Source organism: Haplochromis burtoni, unplaced genomic scaffold (assembly GCF_018398535.1).
Source record: "Haplochromis burtoni strain Fernald_Lab_line unplaced genomic scaffold, NCSU_Asbu1 Contig_43, whole genome shotgun sequence".
Lineage (NCBI taxonomy): Eukaryota > Metazoa > Chordata > Actinopteri > Cichliformes > Cichlidae > Haplochromis > Haplochromis burtoni.
Genome location: NW_024582404.1, coordinates 330,485 through 351,383, shown reverse-complemented (window position 1 = coordinate 351,383; position 20,899 = coordinate 330,485). Strand labels below are relative to the sequence as shown.

Here is a 20,899-nt window from a genome sequence, read left to right as displayed (position 1 = left end):
GTATATATATGTACCCATGGAGAACGCTCCTTTGTAGTCCATCTCAGCCATCGACACATCAGCAGTAGCCGGGTCCATCATGAACACCTTCTCATTGTTGCACAGCTGGAACTCCGTGTTGAGCGAGTAAACCACAGGAACAGGCCTGTTGGTTTGTTGGAAGGCAATCGGCACCAGAAACCTGTGGGAAAAAAATTGTGTTCAAGCTCCTTATGCAGTAAATCTCTCTGAAATTTGTTTGGAATCTTGTTGGATTTAAATAAGAGAACTAATTTGAGAAACTGTCTGCGGTAAATGTCTGCAGCTGTTTGGTCGTACTTCTCTGGAGCGTGAGCTGTGCAGGACAGCTGTTTGTCACCGGGATCGATCCACGGCTGAGTTGGCTGAACAGTGCAGGGGACCAAGAAGACTGTGTACTCTCCAGAATAGTCCTTCCTGTTCAAGAAAACACAAAATTATTACTATCACACACTCATCATCATGGGAGGTCAACACAACCTGAGCCTATAGGCTGGTTATGAATGAATGTACTGACCTGCTGTAGGAGCTGGTAGCCCTCCACAGCTGGTACGGTGAGTCAAAGGTTTGAGCGCTCCACAGCAGCTGGATGTCAAACTCGATGCCTCCGAGGTGGTCGGGGGCCATGAGGCGGGACTTGTGGCCCGGCAGGGTGTGGTGCTCAAGCACAAACTGACCTGGAGGGAGAATAACAGCAGGGGGTTTGATTTTTAGTGCAAAAAAAAGAAAGAAGAAGAAGAATATATCCTGCATCCTATTTTTGCACACCTCATAAGGCTTTGGGGTCTAAAGGCACCGTAATACCATTTGAACAGGCACAGTAAAGCCCTCTGAATGCAGTTCTACAATAGGGCACAGCGAAAACCTGAAGCTAAATTTAAAAATAACAAATGTTTGACCATAAAGGCTAGAACTGTGTAGAACTGTGGGATAAAACTGAAAACCTTAAATTGTCAGTTTAATTTCCTCTCTCTGTGTCCTCCTCATATATTGCTGTAATAAAAGATGGATTTACATGATTTACCTCGATCACAGACTGCTCTCTCATTAGCTTCCATTTCTTGTATCAATAACAATATTAAGGCAGACATAATAATTCTATGCAGTGCTCTTAGAACGTGTGTTTGTGGACTGACCTCTGAATTTGGCGTGAGTTTTAAACTCAATTACCAGCCGACCGTCTTCCCTGATATAGATCCTGATGATCTGCAGTCTGGCTGAGAGGACGCTGTCAGTCTGGATACCTGCAGACATGAAAAGCCAGCCAAAGAAAACCTAAATTAGAGCAGAAGTACATCACTAATAATTTCTTGAATAAGAACTTGGATACTTTGAAACAGTCAAATCCCTCCATTCCAAAAATGGATCTTAAATGATTTATTTCTACACTGCATTTTCATCCTTATCCCATTTTTCAGAAAGGAAATAAACATTGTTACCCTGCACAATGAAAGCAAAACTACAATGTGACATATATATATATATATGTAAAAGTCATTCCACGAAAAATGAGTCTGACCACCTCAGAATCAGCTGTTTTTGTTTTATTTTATTATTAATATTAATAAATAATGAATATTTATTGTACTAATTTGGGGGTTTTTATACAGTAAGAGGCATTTATCTTTAAAATGTAAACAACATGCTGATCTGTTTTTGTGTTTTTTTAAATATTCAATAGTGGACATGATTACTAATTTAACAAAATATATTTCCTCACATTACTCATACTTTTCTGTTACTATTATATACAGAAACATGTTTTCATTATGTAATAAAACAATCAAATTTTGTTTACTGTATTTTACAATATTGTATGAACCGAGTCACTCAATTCCCTAAAGTAAACGCTTCAGTACACAGCAGAAAACCTGTCCCTCTGCTGCCCCCTGCAGGTCAGACTCTGTACGGCAGGGTTTTGTGGAACCCTGAGCAGAACCTGAACGCAGCCTACAAACTGCAGCTGGAGAAGGTTTACCTGTGCACTGGCAGGGACGGATATGTTCCCTTCTTCGACCCCACGGGGACTCTGTACAACGAGGGGCCGCAGTACGGCTGCATTCAACCCAACAAACACCTCAAACATCGCTTCCTGCTGCTGGTACAGATTTATTTAAGTTTTCCGATTTGAAAAAAGAGACTACAGTGTTTCTGGACATGTGCTATCATTTCTTCTCTTCATGTTTCCTCTGCAGGATCGTAAACAGCCCGATGTCTGTGACAGATTTTTCCACGACGTTCCTTTCGAGGCTCACTTTGCCTCAGACATCCCAGAGCTGCAGTCCATGACGGCCATGCCAGGTGTTGACGGCTTCACGATGAAGGTTGATGCGCTCTACAAGGTGTGTGGAATCAGAAGCAGCACATGTGGTACAGCGCTGTCTAGCACAGCAATAGTGTGTTTGTGTGTATGTGTATATATATCTGATGTGAGAAGTAGCTGTTAATATGCTGTTAAGTTAATATGTAAGTTTGATTACAAGAAAGTAATAAAGATTTGGTCCAGACAGTAAAGACTTCTTGTTCAATGAGCCACAGCAGCTTTGAACTTTTGGAGATGCTTAAAATAGTTACTTTGATAAAATCTCAATCAGTAACAAGAAGTATGGCAGATAGACCTTTGTGATATGGCTATGAAAGATCAGTTATATTGTAACAGAATACTTAGAATCTGTGGGCAAGTGATGAAAGTTTGATATCAAAAGCTGGTAAATATAAATTTCTTGAAATGCTGAAGTCTGACAGTTTAGCGTTCCTTAAGCTTTTGCATTCATAAACAGTGACCCGCAGACAGAACAGGAAATTTTTTCCACTGTTCAGATATCTTAGCTTGACCAACGTGTAGAAGGAGGCTCGCAACATTCACAAAAAGAGTGGGTGTGGGAACTGCAGTAGACTTAGAGACTTAGAGCTTTTTATTGTCATTGTGCAGTTTCTTGCACAGCGAAATTGGGTAGCTGGACCACAAAGGTGCAAAAGTAAGAAGAAGAGAAACCAATCTACAACAAAGGGGGAAAAAATATATAATAAATAAATAAAATAAAAAGCAGTGTATATGTATACATATATGTGAGTGAAACTATATACATGGTGTATGTGTAGGAAACATTGAAACAGACTGGGACCAACATAACTGCACATGAGCCAAAAATATTGCACAGAACATGGAAAGACTGAGATGTTTGCACATGGATGATCAACAGCAGTGTCAGAGTGGAGGTGTTGGGGAAGTCTTTACACACTCTTAGTTTGCATTAAGAGTTCTGACAGCCCACGGGAAGAAGCTGTTCTTTAGTCTGTTGGTTTTGCACCTGATGGATCTGAACCTTTTTCCAGAGGGCAGGATGTTGAAGAGGTGGTGGTTAGGAAGGAGGTGGTCCTTTCTAATTGCCCTGGCTCTGGAGAGACATCTTGAGCTGGCAATTAAGTCCAGGGAGGGGAGTGGACCGCCGATCACCTTCTCTGCAGTTCTGATGACCCTCTGTAGTCTCTTCTTGTCAGCTGTTGTGCAACCAGCGTACCACACAGGGATGGCGTGCACCAGCACACTCTCGATAGTGGCACGGTAGAAGGACACTAGGAGGTCAGTCTGCAGCCTGTTCCATCTCAAAACCCTCAAGAAATGGAGGCACTGCTGGGCTTTCTTTACTAGGGCTGATGGGTTTGTGGACCAGGATAGGTCCTCAGATATGTGGGTGCCGAGGAACTTAAAGGAGGACACCCTCTCCGCATAGTCACCTTTTATGGAGAGGGGAGGGGGATCAGTTCTTGCTTTGCGGAAGTCCATGACCACTTCCTTGGTTTTCTTGGTGTTTAAGGTGAGGTTATTGTAGTTACACCATTCTGACAGTCACTGGACCTCATCCCTGTAGGCGGTGTCATCATCGTTGGTGATGAGCCCCATCAGAGTGGTGTCGTCTGCAAATTTGATGATGATGTTGCAGGGGTGCGTAGGGGTGCAGTCACTGGTGTAGATGGTGTATAAGAGTATAAATTTACTTAAGTAAAAGTACAGATAGTTCTGCTAAAAGTACTCTGGTGAAAGTTGAAGTACTGATTTAACTTCTTTACTCAAGTAAAAGTGAAAAAGCACAGTCTCTGAAATGTAATCAAAGTATAAAAGTAAAACTTTTCTCTTTGGAGGATATTTGTACCAGCTGTTCTGTGCAAAGCTAACTGAACCCTTGATGTAACTTAACACTGACCACGAACGCCACAGCTGCTCTGCACCAATCCAACATAACTCACTACCCTAAGTTTCACCACAGTGCTGCAAACAGTGTAGCCTGCACTGAACTGCCTAGTGTTTACATGCAACCTGTGAAAAACAAAAAATTAGTATACTTAAAAATAAGTACAGTAAAAAAATAATGAGTACAGTAATGAAGTATTTGTACTTTGTTACTTCCCACCTCTGGGGCGCCGTAGACCAGCTGGATGGGTCCAGATTGATCTGCATATTCTACATAATAATTCGTGAACACTGAATGTACTTTACAACAAACTGTGCCGCTAACATGATCCTCTCTTTCTGGGGATTGACAGGTGGAGGCGGGGCACCAGTGGTACCTGCAGGTAATTTATGTGATCGGCCCCGAGTCGCGGTCCAACCCCAGGATTCAGCGCTCTGTGACGTATCAGCTCAGCCGTTCTAAACGTGACCTGGTGGATCGCAGCGGCCGGCTGACGCTTGACGAGTCGCTCATCTACGACAACGAAGGAGATCAAATAAAGAACGGCACCAACATGAAGTCGCTCTACCTGGAAGCCGGGCCCTCCCCCACCTTTAACGCCCACGTGGGCAGCTCCGTGGGGGGAGGTGTGGCCGCCATCACCCTGCTGGTCCTGGTCCTGCTGGCCTCCTGCTTCCTGTTCCGCCGCTGCCGACGGTTTGCCAAGAAGAAGAGCAAGAAGAAGGAACCAAAAATCTACGAGGAGTATCCGCTCAACACCAAAGTGGAGGTGTGCATGGACAAGTGTGTGGAGAAGAACTTCGGCACCAAGCACTGCACGGTGAGAAACATCAACGTCCTGAACCGCAACCAGGAGGCCAACAGCAAGGCCAAGGTCAAACAGGTCAACCTGGAGGTCAAACTCCACAACAACCTCAACGACGGCACTGAGGTCTGAAACGCGTGACGAGGAAGGCGAGGAAAAGGTGAAAGTGGAATTTAAAAAAAGGTATTTTCTAAAAGAAAGTTTGTACTTAATGGAATGAGAGGTTAATGTATTTTTATACCACGTTGAAAAAGGGAAGAGTGTGACGCGCAGGCGACTGGGCTACCTCAGGAATCCATAAAACACACAGCTGTGTGAAACAGCCAAAACATCTGCATCTGATCAGCCAAACTTCACCTCAAACTGTGTTCATTTCATTACTGTGTTACTTGACATTTGCAACCTTTTTAGCACCAAAACGGTGAACCGTAGCTCAGACACTGGTGATTGTTTTTGTAAGAAAAAAAAACACATTAAAAAAATTCTTTCTGCTGCATTTATTCACGTCACTGCTATTCATGTCCCTGCTGTGGAGGGGGAGCCAGTGTAGGAGTCCTCCTTCAGATGAACGATGGGATCAGAAAGTCCTAGAACAGGCCTTTTAAATGTCTCCCTTTCAAGATCATCTTCTGGAGCATAGCCAAATCTATATTTTAAAGTTGCTCCCCGAGCTCCTGCTACATCACTACTTACTGTTCATGTATTTCCTGATGGATGGATCCTCCACCCTTGGGTAGATGTGGGCATCGTGCGCCTGCATTTCTGCCGTGTTCTCTAGAAATGCAGCATGGTTGGAAAATTGTTGGAATTCATTGACTGTGGGTCAAATATCAATGACCCGTCTGCCGGTCGACCAGGAAAAAGAATAGACAGTCAATGAGAAAAGTGCTTCTGCCAAGTTCCAAACCATAAACTGTCAGTGCTGCAGTCCCGGATGCTCATGCAACTACCCCAACTTCACAGTAAGACTACAACTTTGTGATCACTAGCAGTAGTGCTAGCAGCCCTGTTGTTGAGGAAAAGAGTGCCTGATTGTTGAATACATTCACCATTTTCCACATACACACAGTTCAAACAGTCAGCTCCTGCCATGAAGAGCTGTTTTTCTTTAAATGAAAAGGAACGTAATAAAAACCCAGCTCTCGTCACCAGCAGCAGGTTTTCCAGAAACACTTCCTCCGGCTGGTCTTGAGGCGTTCCTGAGCTGGATCTCTCCAATTAGTTTTGGGCGTGCCCAGTAAACCTCCAATAGTTGGTAGGCAGTCTCCAAACCTCCTCAGCTTCTCCTCTGGTCTGAACCACATCGCACATATCAGGAGTTAAATCATCTGTTTCATCATCAGATGATCATCAAAAGGCTTCACAAAGACACAAAGAGAGCGGCTTGTGTCAGGACGCCTGTCAGTTATTGTGGCCACGCCCTTAATTCCAATATCCAAAAACACACAAAACAATTGGCATCTTATTATAAATGTAAACTACCAATAGAAGCAAGGCTGAAAATGTGCTTTTAATGCTGTTAAGTTGGGCATTTTTGCATGGAGGTCGATGGGTTTGACTCGCTTTTGGAGCCATCGTCAAGACTCCAGGCCATCCCGTCCTGCCCTGGCTCCATGAGGGGGCCTCAGTTTTCCATCTCATGGCAGAGGTTTACCGTCTCTGAATTATCTGCTTCACTGAGGGATTTTTGAATTCTATACCTGAGGATAACGAGTTTATTCGTGTTCAAATCAGGGCTTCTCTAGAAGATGACCTTTAATGTGACATCAGCCAAATTTAAAGCAATGTTTTCATGTTTTGGGGTTTTTTGGCTTAAAAGCTGGAACTTTCTGATCCCCTCTTGTATTACTAGTGTTGCTCAGTGATTCTGCAGATGAATTAAACATCAAAATTCTGGCTCCACAAAAAAGAAACGTCCTTCAGAGAAACCTCTACACGAGCTACAGCTGCTGTTAAAGTGTTTGGCACGTCCGGTGTGCTGCTATCGCCCGAGAATGAATGAGTGTAAATAACAAAAATGAATGACAACCTTTTCAAGTGCAATTATGCCATCTCTTTTGTTATTTCTGCCTTCATTAGCAGGATTTGCATTTAAAAAATAAACCTGTTTTTAAGCCTTACTTAGAGACATTTGTACTGTCACGTTGCTCAACACCAGTTCTTAATTTTTGAGTTTGTACTGTGCTCTGACAGCTGCCAATATTAAGTGCCATGCAGTATTTTTCCTCATGAATTTCAGAATAAATCACCCAAAGTTTTTGTTTTTTTCTGTGACAGTGTACGTAGATTTTCACTGATCCCGTCCACACGATCGACTGCTTCAGCCTTACTGTTGTCCTAATGAAAATAATCACTTATAGGAGATATGTGTCTACCTGCCTTTGTTCTGCCCAAAGACACAGAATCCATTTTCTCACATCGCTCAGATAATTATTTGTATTCATTTATGTACTTTTATGTTACCCTCCTGTGATGTATTATGTTACCACTCAGCTACTGATGTACCTGTATTATTTTTTTAAGTGTATGACACTGGTTCGAGTGCACTGCTGAAGAAAAACACGTTTGTTCTCATGTGATGCGTCTTTCTCGCTGATCCCACCTCCTGTCATCTTCCCACTGTGTGCCTATCAAACTACACGGGAGTGGGGAATTATGGGAATGACATTATGTTTTTGGTGCTATCATTTTGTGGAAAATGACAACAATGCTATCAATACTGATGCCTGTATTTGGTGCCTTTTTTAGTAATAAAAAATAATCTGAAACTCAGCAAGTTTTTGATTTAACTTTTATTTATTACTATTAGATTCTGCTAATGAACCATAAAATTAAAAGATTAAAGATTAAACCACATTTTGTTCTTGGACTCTGCTTGAGTAGCTTAGCATGATTCACAGTTCATAATAATCCATTATACAAAGGCCAGTTCATCCTCTGTCTGAAACAAGCCATCTTACCTCCTTTCTGTTTAAGGCAGGGATCCAATGCAGTTGACTTTATGAGCCACATACAGCTACTTGATTTTAAGATAAACTATTCCTCAATAACATTTTAAAACCTAAAAACTGCAAAGTATTTCAGTTGTTTGAGTATGAATGAGTTTAACAACATGTTTGTTATAAAACTGGTGATGAAAATAATTGCAACTGTAAAAATGTGTTTGAGTTCTGTTCCTCTGTCGGCCAACACTTTCAGAAATCAATGCAAAAAGTTAGGAGCAGATCATGAATTCACAAAAAAAGAGTCCCATTACTTACTTACTTTGTAAGTAATGTTATCTGGTATTAAATGAAGTACAAATAATTAAGAAAAACGTCCCTTTTTTGCAGTTTAGTGGTTTATAATTTACTTATGGTCACAAAGAAGAAAGTAAAAATCCTCCTTTATAATTAGATAAATACAAACTCAAATGAACAACAACACATGAGCCTATACTATTAACTTATATACTTAACAAAGATTAAGCTTAAATTCTTGGAGAACCACTTTTAGCAGCAGTAAGTTGAAGTAGTTGTTTTCTGAGTGACTTTATGAGTCTCTCACATAATTGTGGAGGAACTTGGCTCACTTTTCTCTACAACATTGGTTCAGCTCATTGATGTTTGCAGGCCCTGATTTATGCACAACTCTCTCACTGTCCCATCACAGCATTTCACTGGGGTTGAGGACACAGTGTTTTTATATATTGTTCACCTGAGGTTGTATTTAAATAATTTTAGAACCTGTTGAGGTCCAGATTTTCCACTTAATGAAGCTGAATTTTCTTTTTCATGACAGCACTACTGGTGCAGCGTTTCAGGCCATGCACAACCTCTTCATAAGTGAGGCTGCTGTAAAAGAGACACAAGTGTGATTTGCAGTTTTTACATTTCCCAAAATGATCCAGTGGGCTGAACCTTTATGTCAGGCCAGTCCTGGGCTCCGTTCTGTATATTTGACCACCATGCTTTAAGCCACGTTTCTTCTCATTGGCCCTCATAAACCACAGGTTTGAACAGCATGTGCTCAAAGCACTGTCTGCCTGCAATCACCATGTTAGAAATTCAAACTGAGTGTTTAAGGCAAAGCTTCTGCTCATAGGGATTTACTTGTGTTTGTGACTGACATCATTATGAGCGCCCACCACTGGAACAGTAAGGTTGTGATAAATAAGGACAGAGATGGCAGCAATTACCTGCTGTGACATATTTTTAGTCAATAAAGATGAAGTGATTTTTACTGATGTTCGCCAGGTTTGTCCTAGCATGTAGAAATGTCATTAAATTTACTTGAGTGACTTTAAAAGAGTTTGAAATCGAAAAGGAAAATATATCCTTTATTTTTTTTTAAACACTTCACCAAATAACTTGTATGAGAAGGAGGTCGGCTGTATAAGAATAACAGCAGCCTCTTATTTATTACTCTCCAAATTCAACACCAGCAGGACCCTGATGACAGCGACCTGCACACCTGAGGCAAAGACCCGTCTACTCACCAAAGACACTGGGTTAGATCTCACCGTGTACTCTACTCTGCAGCTGTCTTTCTTTCTTATTCTGCTTCCTGCTTCTAGGATATTGTGCAATTTTGTTTGATTGTTTTTTATAGTAATTTATTATTTTTTGCAGATTTTAAAAAGCTCAAACAGAAAAAGTATAAAAGAAGAAAAAGACCTCCATGATGTAAAGATCCCTTTAAACCAGCTGCTGCTTCCTCCTTTGTCTTTTTAAGATTGTAGTTTTCTTACTGTGTTATTTTTTATGCTCCACGTTTAATGAATAAACATCCCAGTGCTGCTAAACCAGTTACTCCAGTGGAGATAGGTTAAACTAGTTCCCACTGTGGGAGTTTTCAAATTGACCAAAAAATCTGACCAAACAGATAAAGACTGAAACTATTTTTTTTATATATTTTACTTTGCAAAGTCATGATATCATTTAGGCAAATTATTAGGTTCAGTATTAAAGATGGTTTGTTGGTTTATTTAGAAGGCTTTCTGCTGCAGATCTCTGAAATGTACAAGTAGTCCCTGAAGGCATCACCTGACTGTAAGCCAATGACTGTAAAACTGTGCAGTCACTTGTAGAGATTGGGAGTGGCCGGTTTTCAGGTAGCTCGTTGTTTTTTGCAGGTAACCAGGAGGTGCAGCAGGTAAAATTTCCGGTTCAGAGAGAAATCTAGGTGAGCTTTTTCTCATTTATTTATCGTCTTTCATTGCAGCACATTAGACACTGTTCATTTAGAGTTGATTAGAGATGGTGACTTGTCTCCTGAACTCCTTATTAGTCTTACAGTTTATCTCCATTTCCAGTCTTTATCTTAATCAGTTTGCTCAGTGTCCTGCTGGAGCTGCTTCTCTGTAAACTGTGTGACTCCAGTAATAAGAAGTATCACAGGCTGAAGGGTTTATTTGCTTTCTGTTTAGCAGATATTCATATAGACAAGCCCAGATGTGACAACAGGGCAATGCTTTTCAATCATATGCTTTACTGAGGTATCGCAGCAAACATGAGAAAATAAGAACACCCCACAAAGACTCCGATATCCTGTATTTTCAGGGACTGATGGATTAATAGGTGAATTTTACAGAATAGTGCATAAGCTCATTGTACATAAAATGTTCACGTTTAAGCCAATGTTTAACGCTACGCCATATAAAGACAGTTAGTGAATGTGCTGTTGCTGTTTTGCAGACAAATTATCTGCAGACATCATGGGATCTTTATGGGTAAGACATGTCCTGTGTTTTTTATCATCATTATTATTATATCAGTAAGTGTTTGACTTATTTAACGTGCTCTGCAGGATGACTTGGAAAGCCTCGTGGATGCTCCTTCCTCTTTCTCAGCAAAAGTAGGTCAAACTAAGCCTTTACCCTCGCGTCAGGTGTCACCGAAGGGCTTATGATTACAGAAATTACATAAAAGAGCAAAATAAATGCTGACAGGTGAATGTATCTGTGCTCTTCAGAGTGGAGAGCGAGGAACCATCAAGCCCAAAGCAAACTTTGATGCAGAGCAGGATGCTGCAGCTCTGAAAAAGGCCCTTCAAGGACTTGGTACGAATGCACACAGTCATGTTTCCGTCATTTGAAAGTACTATCAATACATTTTTGATAAAGTAAACTTTACAAATTGAGGTGATTATTAGATTAAACCTGAAGGTTGCTAGCACAGTTAACACGCTGCGTTCCTTGTTGCTTTTATTGTGTTTATCAGTCTGACTCTTTGCTTTTCATTTGTAATGTCTCAGGCACGAATGAGAAGATTGTGATTGAGATTCTGACCACCAGAAGCAGCGCTCAGAGACAGCTCATCTGTACAGCTTATGAAAAAGCCACCAGCAGAGTACGAAAACAAATCTGTTTCCTTTATTAAGACTGCACCTGCATCTTATTCTGAAGGAACACGTTAAGAAATAGTTCATCGATGTCAATGTTCATTAAAAAAATAAATGATAATGAAAAGAGTTGTAGAACAGCAGGGGTTAAAGAAATTGGACCTCACTGTTTTTGGAAATGCAAACATCAGGCAGCTTCTGCATTCTTATAATAACATGAATGCTGTCTGCCTGATGGCATGTGTACCTCTGTGTTAAACGCAAATAGTTCCTTTTTCATGACAGGTGAATGTCATGCTTTATGTGTTTAGCCAGATAAGTCTCTGTTTAGCTTACAGGGTGGAGATCTGTGGGTATTTACATGGGTGTGGTTTAATGCTGCAGGATCATGTGTGCTAGTGTCTGAAAACTCACTGGGCTGTGTTTAACTCACAGACATTAGTGAAGGACCTGAAAGGGGACACCAGCGGGGACTTTGAGGACCTGCTCGTGGCGCTCGTCACTCCTCCTGCTGAGTACGACTGCCATGAAGTAATGCGGGCCATGAAGGTGACATTTCTCAATGAATTCTGCCTTGAAGTTGTTTTCTAGCTGACCAGAGTGCAGCCATCAAGCACATTTTGATGGGCTCAAAAATAACTGGACAAACTAACATAATTTTTAAATTAAGAATTATTTTTAATACTTGGATTAAAATCCTTTGCAATAAATGCCTACCTGGAGTCTAGAATCCATGCACATCCATAAACTGCATTCCTCTGCTCTACTGAGTTGGCATCAGGTGACTGACTTGGCCATTGAAGAGTATCTCGTTTCTCTCGGGTTGCTTTTGCATTTCGCTCCGGGTCATTATCCATTTGCACTGTGAAGCTCAGTGGGATCAGTTTTGCAGCGTTTGTTTGAATCTGAGCAGAGAGTGCAACCCTGTAGACTTCAGACATTAATAAACACCACTGACCTGTTCAAAGGTGCAACATTTTCACCAACATGGTTCACAGATGATATGGTACGCTCTGACCACGAGCTGTTTCACTCCTCCATGCTTTTCTTTTCGGTTTATCTCGGTTTCATTATCCAAATACAGTTATGCCCATACATATTTGCTCTATTTTTTATTTTTTTTTACCTGTTTACTGAAAGATCTTTCAATTATAGTTCTATAATGGACATGGACATAATGTGTAGACCCTCAGCTTTTGTTTAGGGATCTGGATGTCCACAGAAGACACCAGTGGTGGATGATCGCAGAATCATTTTCATGGTGAAGAGAAACCCCTTTAAAACATTGAGGCAAGTGAACAGCACTCTCCAGGAGGTCAGCGTATCGATATCCAGTGTACCATAAAGAGAAGACAGTATGAAAGTAAATACAGAGTGTTTGCTGCAAGGTGCAAGCCACTCATAACCCTGAAGAATAGAAAGGCTAGACTGGAGTAATAAACATCTAAAATAGCTGGCAGAGATCTGGAAAAACATTCTTTGGAAAGATGAAACCAAGATCAACCTCTACCAGAGTGATGGCATGGAACCGCTCATGATCCAAAGCATGAGCTGGTTTGGTTTGGGCGTGCACAGCTCCCAGTGGCACTGAGACACCAGTGTTTATTGATGATGTGACAGAGGACAAAAGCAGCCTCAGAAGAAGAACTCTGAGGTGTTCAGAAACTTACTGTCTGTTCAAATCCAACTAAATGCAGTGAAACTGACTGGGCGGCGTTTCATAATACAGATGAATAATGGCCCAAAACATACAGCCAGAGCAACCCAGGAGTTTATTAAAGCAAAGAAGTCTTAACTTCTTAACCCAACTGAGCATTTCACTTGTTAAAGACTAAACTTCAGGCAAAGAGGCCCACAAACAAATAGCAACTGAAAGTTGCTGCAGTAAAGGCCTGTTGGGCATTAAAAAGGAGGAAATGTGTGTTCAAGACTTCAGGCTGTCATTGCGATTGATATAAAACCTCTTGATCGTAGACTCTGACAATAATACACCTGGCTCCTTGAGTTTCTGTGACGTGTTTTTTGTGTCAGATGTTGTAAAGTTGCTGTTTTGCGGCTTTATTTTGGTTTCCTTCACTTGCATCCACATCCCTTTGTGCTTTATATTGAGAGTTTCAGTGAAAAGTACTTGTTACTTCTTGTTATTTCTTTAAAAACCTTTGGACTTATCGGTACTGAAATTCATTGATTGCTTTCTTGATTGACTGATATGTAGAACTAAAGATACACTGTATACACTGTAGCTGAGTAATACTGCGTGTTGTTGCAGGGAGCTGGAACCAAAGACAAAGTCTTGATTGAAATCTTTGCCTCCAGATCTAACCAACAAATCAAAGCTCTCAGTGACGTCTATTTCAAAGGTAAAAGTTACGTTTGATACTTTTTTTTTGGCAATTATTTTAAAACTAATATGTTTTTAGTCACAAGAACAAAATATACCTTACCCATGCTGGACAGCAGCAAAATAATCTACCACAGACATTAGTCTGTTTTGTGATAGTTTTTCTAACATCGGCATCGTTTATCGTATCTTCCCTCCCCAGAAACCAAAAAGCAGTTGACAGCTGCCCTGGAGAGTGAAGTTTCGGGAGACTATTCCAAAGCGCTGCTCCTCCTGGCTCTGGTTTGTTACACGAGAAGCGAACGCAATTCAAGAGTTTTATGTATTAAGACGTTTTTTTTTTTTAATCATCTGGTCTTTTTTAAAATTAATTAGCTAAAGCTCGATGAACAGCAACATATTCCACAATGTCATTATTTATGTGACAAAACTTGAAAAATACTGAAATGTGAAACGCTAAGTAGACCACATGATTCAGTGGCTTTAGCACCAATAACCTGAAGTAATTTCAATTGCATTGGTGTCTAGACTTGACTGGGCCATTACAGCAGCTTGATTCTTTTCTGCAAAACAGAAACTGCAAAACAAGCTCAAATCATCAGAAATCCACCACCATGCTTAACAGTTGGTATGAGGTGTTTGTTCTCACATGATGCATTTGGATTTGTCCTGATGTGGTGCTGTGCAATATGGACAAGCATCTGCACTTTGGTCTTGTCCGTCAAAAGGACATCGTTCCAGAAATCTTGTGTTTTGTTCAGGTGGTGTTCAGCAAGCCTAAGCCGTGTCGTGATGTAGTCCTGTAGAGTCTGAGATGTAGTTCTTCAGTCTCTGTGAGCATCGCAGTCAGACCTCAGGGTGAAATCGCTGAATCATCCAGCCCTGGGAAGAATGTGGCATTTGTCTGAGAGCTGAAGGCCAACAAACTGCCAAAACTTCTGCTTGCAGGAGGAGGTGCTCGCACTGGCTGATGACAAATTAATCAAGCGATTTTTATTAGCACTACCTGGCTTCTAATTTCCTCTTAGCTCCTATGGGAACAGGTTTTCACAGGACGGCATATCCTCCATTCATATCCTCTATGCAAATATTTGTACATTTTCTATGAAGCCATAAAGACCTTGAAAATATTGCTCCCACAGCCGCTTTGTCTCCTTTAGTCAAATCATCTGTAAAACATCTGCCAGCTTGTTTGCATGCATCAGTCTTTGGAAAGCGTCCAGACTTCATTTCTACATTTTTGTTTCACAAACGGGATTTACTCGCCCCGTACGATTCTCCTCCTCCTTTCATACGCGATGAGTAATCACCACGATGTCATCCGCATTGTACGGCACGCTTGGAGCACCTTTGGACAGAAATGAAATCTTTGCTTGTGCACCGTCATTCATTTTGCAAACTTGCTGCTCCGGTTCTGCAGTTTCTTCTTGTAATCAGTTCTCTTTTCTTGGAACTCAGCAGCTTGGGTGGAACGTTGCTTCATTTTTCTGTTAAGTTTCTACATTCTTCATTCGTGGATATCACATCTATCTGAAACAGCTAAAGTAGCAAAATATGTAAACAAAATATGTGAGCCGTGAAATAAAAGTAACAGAAGATTTAAAAGAAACAAGTCCCTGAACCTAAAAGTCATCACTCAGACAGACGAACGATGAAATGGTTCAAACTGATTTTGCTTTTGTTCTCGTTTTCAGGGTAAGCGGGATGAGAGCACCACAGTGGATGTTAATAAGGCAAGAGAAGACGCCAAGGTGGGGTATTCTTCATGTGTGTCATACGTGCTGCTCTCTTTATGTCATGTATGTATTTAAAGCTTTGTTTGTATTTCTGCTCAGACTCTTTACAATGCCGGGGAGAAGAAGTGGGGCACCGACGAATCTAAATTCATTGAAATCCTTTGCAAAAAAAGCATTCCTCACCTGAGACAAAGTATGTCACATCGTGTGTTTAATAAAGGCTTTTTTTCCCCAATAAGAAACAATAATAAAGTGATTTGGTTCTTTTTATGCAGCTGTGATTGAATACAAGAACATCAGTGGAAAGACCCTGCAGCAAAGCATTGAAGGGGAGATGTCAGGAGACCTGGAGAACCTGCTCGTGGCTGTTGGTAAGCTGATCTGCAGGGTCAGGGTTAGTGGTTAGTTAAAAATATGTGGACAAACTCATGTAGAAACTCAATATGGTGGTGTCCAAATACATTAGGACACAGTGAAAAATGTTGCAGCAGCTTTAAATCTAACGATTCTCCTTTTATTCATCTGGTAGCTCTCAGTTACGTCAGTACTTTAACATTTTCTGTTTATTTTTGGGTTATGAGTTTAATTTGGATTTACTTTTTTACGTTTTTCCCCTCAGTACACTTTGTAGTTCTCTCTTTGACATTCTTTCTAGTTTATTCAGCATCATTACGGTGCCTTAAAATGTGAGCAAGGTCAGCTGTGGGAGGTTTTTTCAGCATAATTTGTAAAATGTTTAAAACTCTTGATTTAGATTTTTTTTTTTTTATTCTGTTCAAACCTTTTAATTCCTTTTCCAGTGAAATGTGTGAAGAGCGTACCAGGTTACTTTGCAGAACTCCTGCATGAGAGCATGAAGGTGATAACACTGTTTTTAATTTAAGTTACAACACAAGTTTTGTCCTGCAGTCACTATTGTTTCACACTAATTCCATCTGGTGCATTTACCAATTTATCAAGTATCATATAAAAAGTATGCACATGTGACTAATAGACTATCAGACATGTGTTTTATTACCAAACAGTATTCGGCATTTAAAGTGGATCTGTTCTGCTTATTTTATTATCTGGGTAACATTGCATAAGTTAAAAATAATCCTTTCATACCTTACACCCTCGTGGAGCGGCTGCGCTTTGGTGTCAGTTTGGCCTCTCGTGTCTCTCAGTTTGTGCTGGCAGGGTTCAGAGCACATATGTGGTCGTACAGGAGCTCAGAGATTCCCTGATCCTTAAAACAGTTTTCCACACAGTCTCTGGAAAGCTGTTTGAGTCCTTCTCCTGTTGTACAAGCGCTCATGCAGAGTTTTTCATTTCGAGTTTCCAGTATAAGGTGTGATGGGGTTGTAACTTGATAGTTGGTGCACAACACAACCAGCATGTTGACCTCAAACCACTCAGTTCATCCTTTGATCGTCTTTTTTAGCTCCTTGCCTTTTATGGCCACCCACCCTTTAAACAGGCCTGTTAACCTCCTTTTAGTTTGTGCAAAAAACACACAGTATGATCTCAAATGGGCCGGACCAGTAACACACAATAAAAAGAATAAAAATAAAATACACAAACTAATGTTACAGAGAGAACGTAATTAGTTTTGGATTCGTTTACCACCTTGTGCTTAAATATATTTTGTAGGTTAACTGAGTGAATCTCGTTTTCAGGGTGCAGGAACTGATGAGTCCACTCTGAACCGGATCATGGTGAGCCGGTCTGAGATCGACCTGCTGGACATCAGAGCCGAGTTCAAGAAACTCTACGAACACTCGCTGCTCTCTGCCATTCAGGTGAGAAATGAGATTTTTAACTTTTAGTGCCACTTTTTCAGTTTTTTACTCTGAATTCTATTGATTCAATAAATGAAGTCTGAATAAAGCCACCTGATGCTACCATAGCCACGCTGAACTGGGTTCACTCCAGTACAGCTCATCTCAGGGATCCACAGTTTGCAGCAACATAAATTGATAAGATATTCAAGCACGATCAGAGGCCTTCTATGCACTCTGAAGCTAAACTTGATTGAGCTTGATCCGTCTCATACTGGCCTCTGTTAATTCACTCTTTGAGGTTTAACACGTCATCAGACTTTGAAGTTTAATTTCACTGACGTACAGTAACGGCAGCTCGGGTCTCTTTGGAGAATCACTCTGATATCTGCAAACCAAAATATTATTGAATAATTAAATGAGTCTGGAGGCCCTCAGAGACACACAAAGAGAGTACTGACACAAAATGACTCATCTGCTGGATCACTGGAGAAGTCAGAAAGTGTTGCAACAGTTCTTCACATCAGATTCCAAAAGTCCACGAAAGAGCGACATCTTAATTCATTGGAGATTAAAAGAGACGCCACCTACAAGTTGTATCATCAGAGGCAAATATAAAGACAGCTGATGTTTCTATGCCAGTAAATTATGCAGTTAAGTTTTCATGAAGCCGTTTGTGTTTTATTTGATGCAAGCCATGCGCGCATCATGAATATCTTTCTCTGATTTTCTGGTTGGAGTCACATAAAAAGCAGGAGATGCTCCGGAGCACAAGGACTGAACAGGCAGCCGACTGTGGCTCACATCTGTCTGTGTTATCCAGGTCATGGAGGTCTTAAGAGCCTGAAAAAGAAAGCAGCTGGACTGCTTCGCCACAAAAGGTGGTGAGTCCAGGTATTTAACCCCTCATGTAGATTTTCCTCTTCAGAAGTCCACGTGGTTACGTTTCTCACATCAGATTGTGTGGAAGCTTTCAGCTTTCCCACTCAAATATAATTCAGGCATATGGGCGAAACCATGGTGATATCTTACCCCGCCCTGTCATGTGACCTATTGAGGTCACCTGAGGCACGGTGTGAGTGCGTAGTGTCTGCAAAGGACCGGCTGTTGTGTTTCTCCTGTGTAGTTTCGCCTAAGGTGACCTCAAAAGGTCACATGATGTGGTGGAGCAAGGTCTTACAGTGGTTTGACCCTTAACCCCCAGCAAAGATAATGACCCAGGCCTTTTTTCACAGCTTGGCTCATGTGATGATCAATATTAGGTAAATGACCGCCTCTCTCGGGGGTTAAATACCTGGGACACGCTGCTGTTTGTGTTTAGAACTGACGAAGCTTCGTGGGTAAGAAGTGAAACATCTTCACAAACTTAAAGCAGTCCAGTTGCCTCGTTTGCAAGCTTCACTACTGCTCATATAATTTTACTGCTTCATGAAACAAATAAAGCATGAGAGGCATGTTTTATTTTATGTTTTTTGCTTTATATGTTTTATTTTATATGTTTTATTTTTATATGTTTTGTTTTATATGTTTTATTTTTATCCTCTGTTTTGAGATGCGCTTGCATCTCAAAACAGAGAGATGCAGGGAGTGAGTCCACACATGTAGTGACCTCAGTGACAGGCGCTGGACCCCCAAAGCTACGATGCTTTGTCAGATGTATATTAAATCTGTTACTGGATTTCAAAGAACTTGTATGTATAAAATATATATACATACAATATAATATATATAATGTATAAAAATGAGGACATAAGATTAGACTGTTTGGCCAAAACACAAGACAAGACATGAGGAAAAACAGGTTGTAACCAGGTAAAATCCTTGGCCGGTCATTTCTCTATCATGTTAAAAAAAATACAGCAGAAGACGATTTGGCCTGTAAGGCGTTCCTGGAGGAGTTGAGGCTTCTTCTGACACACCAAGTGTTACTTGGCCCAGATACTTAAAAAACAGACCAGTTTTACAGTTTCCTGAGAAAGCATCAGAGCCTTTGATCTTTTTCACACTTTGCGCTGTGACTGTAATATTACTGGATACATTTGCTGTCAATTCTGGTCAGAATTAAATAGTGAAGATATGTTTTTAACTTTTTTTAACTACTTAACAACTCCCAGCTTGACCTGGATTTTGGCAGTTGATCCCCTTCTTCCTGTCAGATCCCCCCGAACTTTATATGCTATCTTTGAGATACTCTACAGAGTTTCTGTAGAACACCTAAGGACAGTCAGATTTGAGTTCATCTTCTCCTGGAGTTGGAGAGGCACCAGGAAGTGCCTCAAGTTGCTGCACTTCTCTGTATTTTGTTACATTCATCATTTCCTAATATTTCCCTGTTCCTCCTGCTAAGAAGTCGTCCTATATCATGATGATTCCACCACCATGCTTCACTGCAGAAAAGTGTTCTAATTTTTTTAATGCAGTGTTTTCTCTGACACCGCTGTCCCCCTGAAAACACAGAGAGCTTGAGACAGGCCAGTCAGGGTCATTATTGCCCCCTTATATGAAATTATATAGCAAATGGATCTATTAATGCAAAATCTCTAAGGCCGAAATGTGTGCGAGAGTTGATTTGAAAGTCTTCTGAAACTGTTTTTATTCATCATGTGGTTACATTGGACACTTTTCTGATGCCCTGGCACATGTTAAGAAGTTAAAGGTGGTCTGTTTTGCCTGCTTCACCAACATATTTTACTTTTTTTTTTGGACTGTACAAGAGTAGTTTGCCATGATTCAGAGATTAAAATAATCCAGTATAATATCTTGTCCTGGGCCCCTCAGTTCACCCTCTGCCTGAAGCTGTTTTAGCTCCTCTGTCTTTAAGACGATCGTTCCTTTAAGCTTATTTATTCTGATTTGAAGGTTTGAACAACAGGTGGCTGGAGTTTCTGTTCTTGCAATCAAAGTTTTGGCTCACAGGCATTGCTGCACATTCACTGATCTCGCTGACACAAAAAACAGAACAAAAGTGTGGTACAAAAAAACCTGCAGTGGTCCAGACCGAACGTGGGATGTGCTTTTGGATGCTTGACTCTTTGCTTGTGTTGATGTGTCCTCCAGTCAGATCTGTCGGGCGACCAGTGTGAGTGTGTGAAGGCCATCTGTGGAGGAGACGATTAACTGAGCGTCCACCTGAAGACGAGAAGAAGAAACCCGCTTTCTCCTTCACGCTTGTGTCATTCACGCCTGCCTCTCTTTTCTGTTTATCTGTGTAACCCTGTTTCTTAAATTTGCACACGGAGAAGGATGTAATAAAAATAAAGATTCAGTGGTGCAGTTTCTCTGTCTTATTGATAAACTGGCCACATGTAGAATATTTAATCCAATTTGCAGATATTTCCATTGCAGCAGTTTTTAGCATACATTAAAATGTGCATCCTTTCTGAAATCTTTGAAATTAATCAAATATAAATGGCTCCTCTGTGCTGTAACTCTTAAACTATAACTGAATGAATAATAAAGCAGTTAATTAAGGGAAAGTAATAAATATCAGCTCATAACGGGTTTGGAATTGTTTTCTTGGCGTCTTTGAGATCTGAATATTTACTCACAAATAAAATCACTGTGGAAAATGAGTACTTTATAGTACTCAATGAATACTTTAAAGCAAAAAGTGTCAACTTTAAAAAAAAATAAATGTTATATTTCTACATAAGTAGCTTAATAGTGCACAAGTTCTACAATCAAAATGCTTTTAAAGTACCTAAAGTCACTCATTTCTTAGAGTG

The 20,899-nt window shown here is 40.6% G+C and overlaps 2 protein-coding genes across 2 annotated transcripts in view; both read left to right on the top strand.

Annotated features, from left to right (window-relative positions):
- Positions 1 to 7,788, top strand: part of fras1 (Fraser extracellular matrix complex subunit 1) — a gene marked incomplete in the record, with an annotated part of 341,960 nt that extends 334,172 nt beyond the window's left edge. Inside the window, 3 exon segments of the mRNA XM_042220097.1 lie at positions 1,914 to 2,119; positions 2,214 to 2,360; positions 4,564 to 7,788. Of these exon segments, the coding sequence (XP_042076031.1) occupies positions 1,914 to 2,119; positions 2,214 to 2,360; positions 4,564 to 5,148 (938 nt within the window).
- Positions 7,789 to 9,436: 1,648 nt separating this feature from the next.
- Positions 9,437 to 20,650, top strand: anxa3a (annexin A3a). Its single transcript, XM_005921990.3, has 15 exons — positions 9,437 to 9,505; positions 10,130 to 10,179; positions 10,692 to 10,726; positions 10,804 to 10,851; positions 10,969 to 11,056; positions 11,251 to 11,345; positions 11,773 to 11,886; positions 13,607 to 13,697; positions 13,881 to 13,960; positions 15,373 to 15,429; positions 15,514 to 15,607; positions 15,690 to 15,785; positions 16,215 to 16,273; positions 17,073 to 17,195; positions 20,232 to 20,650. The coding sequence occupies exons 3-15, from the start codon at positions 10,712 to 10,714 to the stop codon at positions 20,289 to 20,291; spliced, it is 1,020 nt and encodes a 339-aa protein (XP_005922052.1). The 5' UTR covers positions 9,437 to 9,505; positions 10,130 to 10,179; positions 10,692 to 10,711; the 3' UTR covers positions 20,292 to 20,650.
- The last annotated feature ends 249 nt before the right edge of the window (positions 20,651 to 20,899 follow it).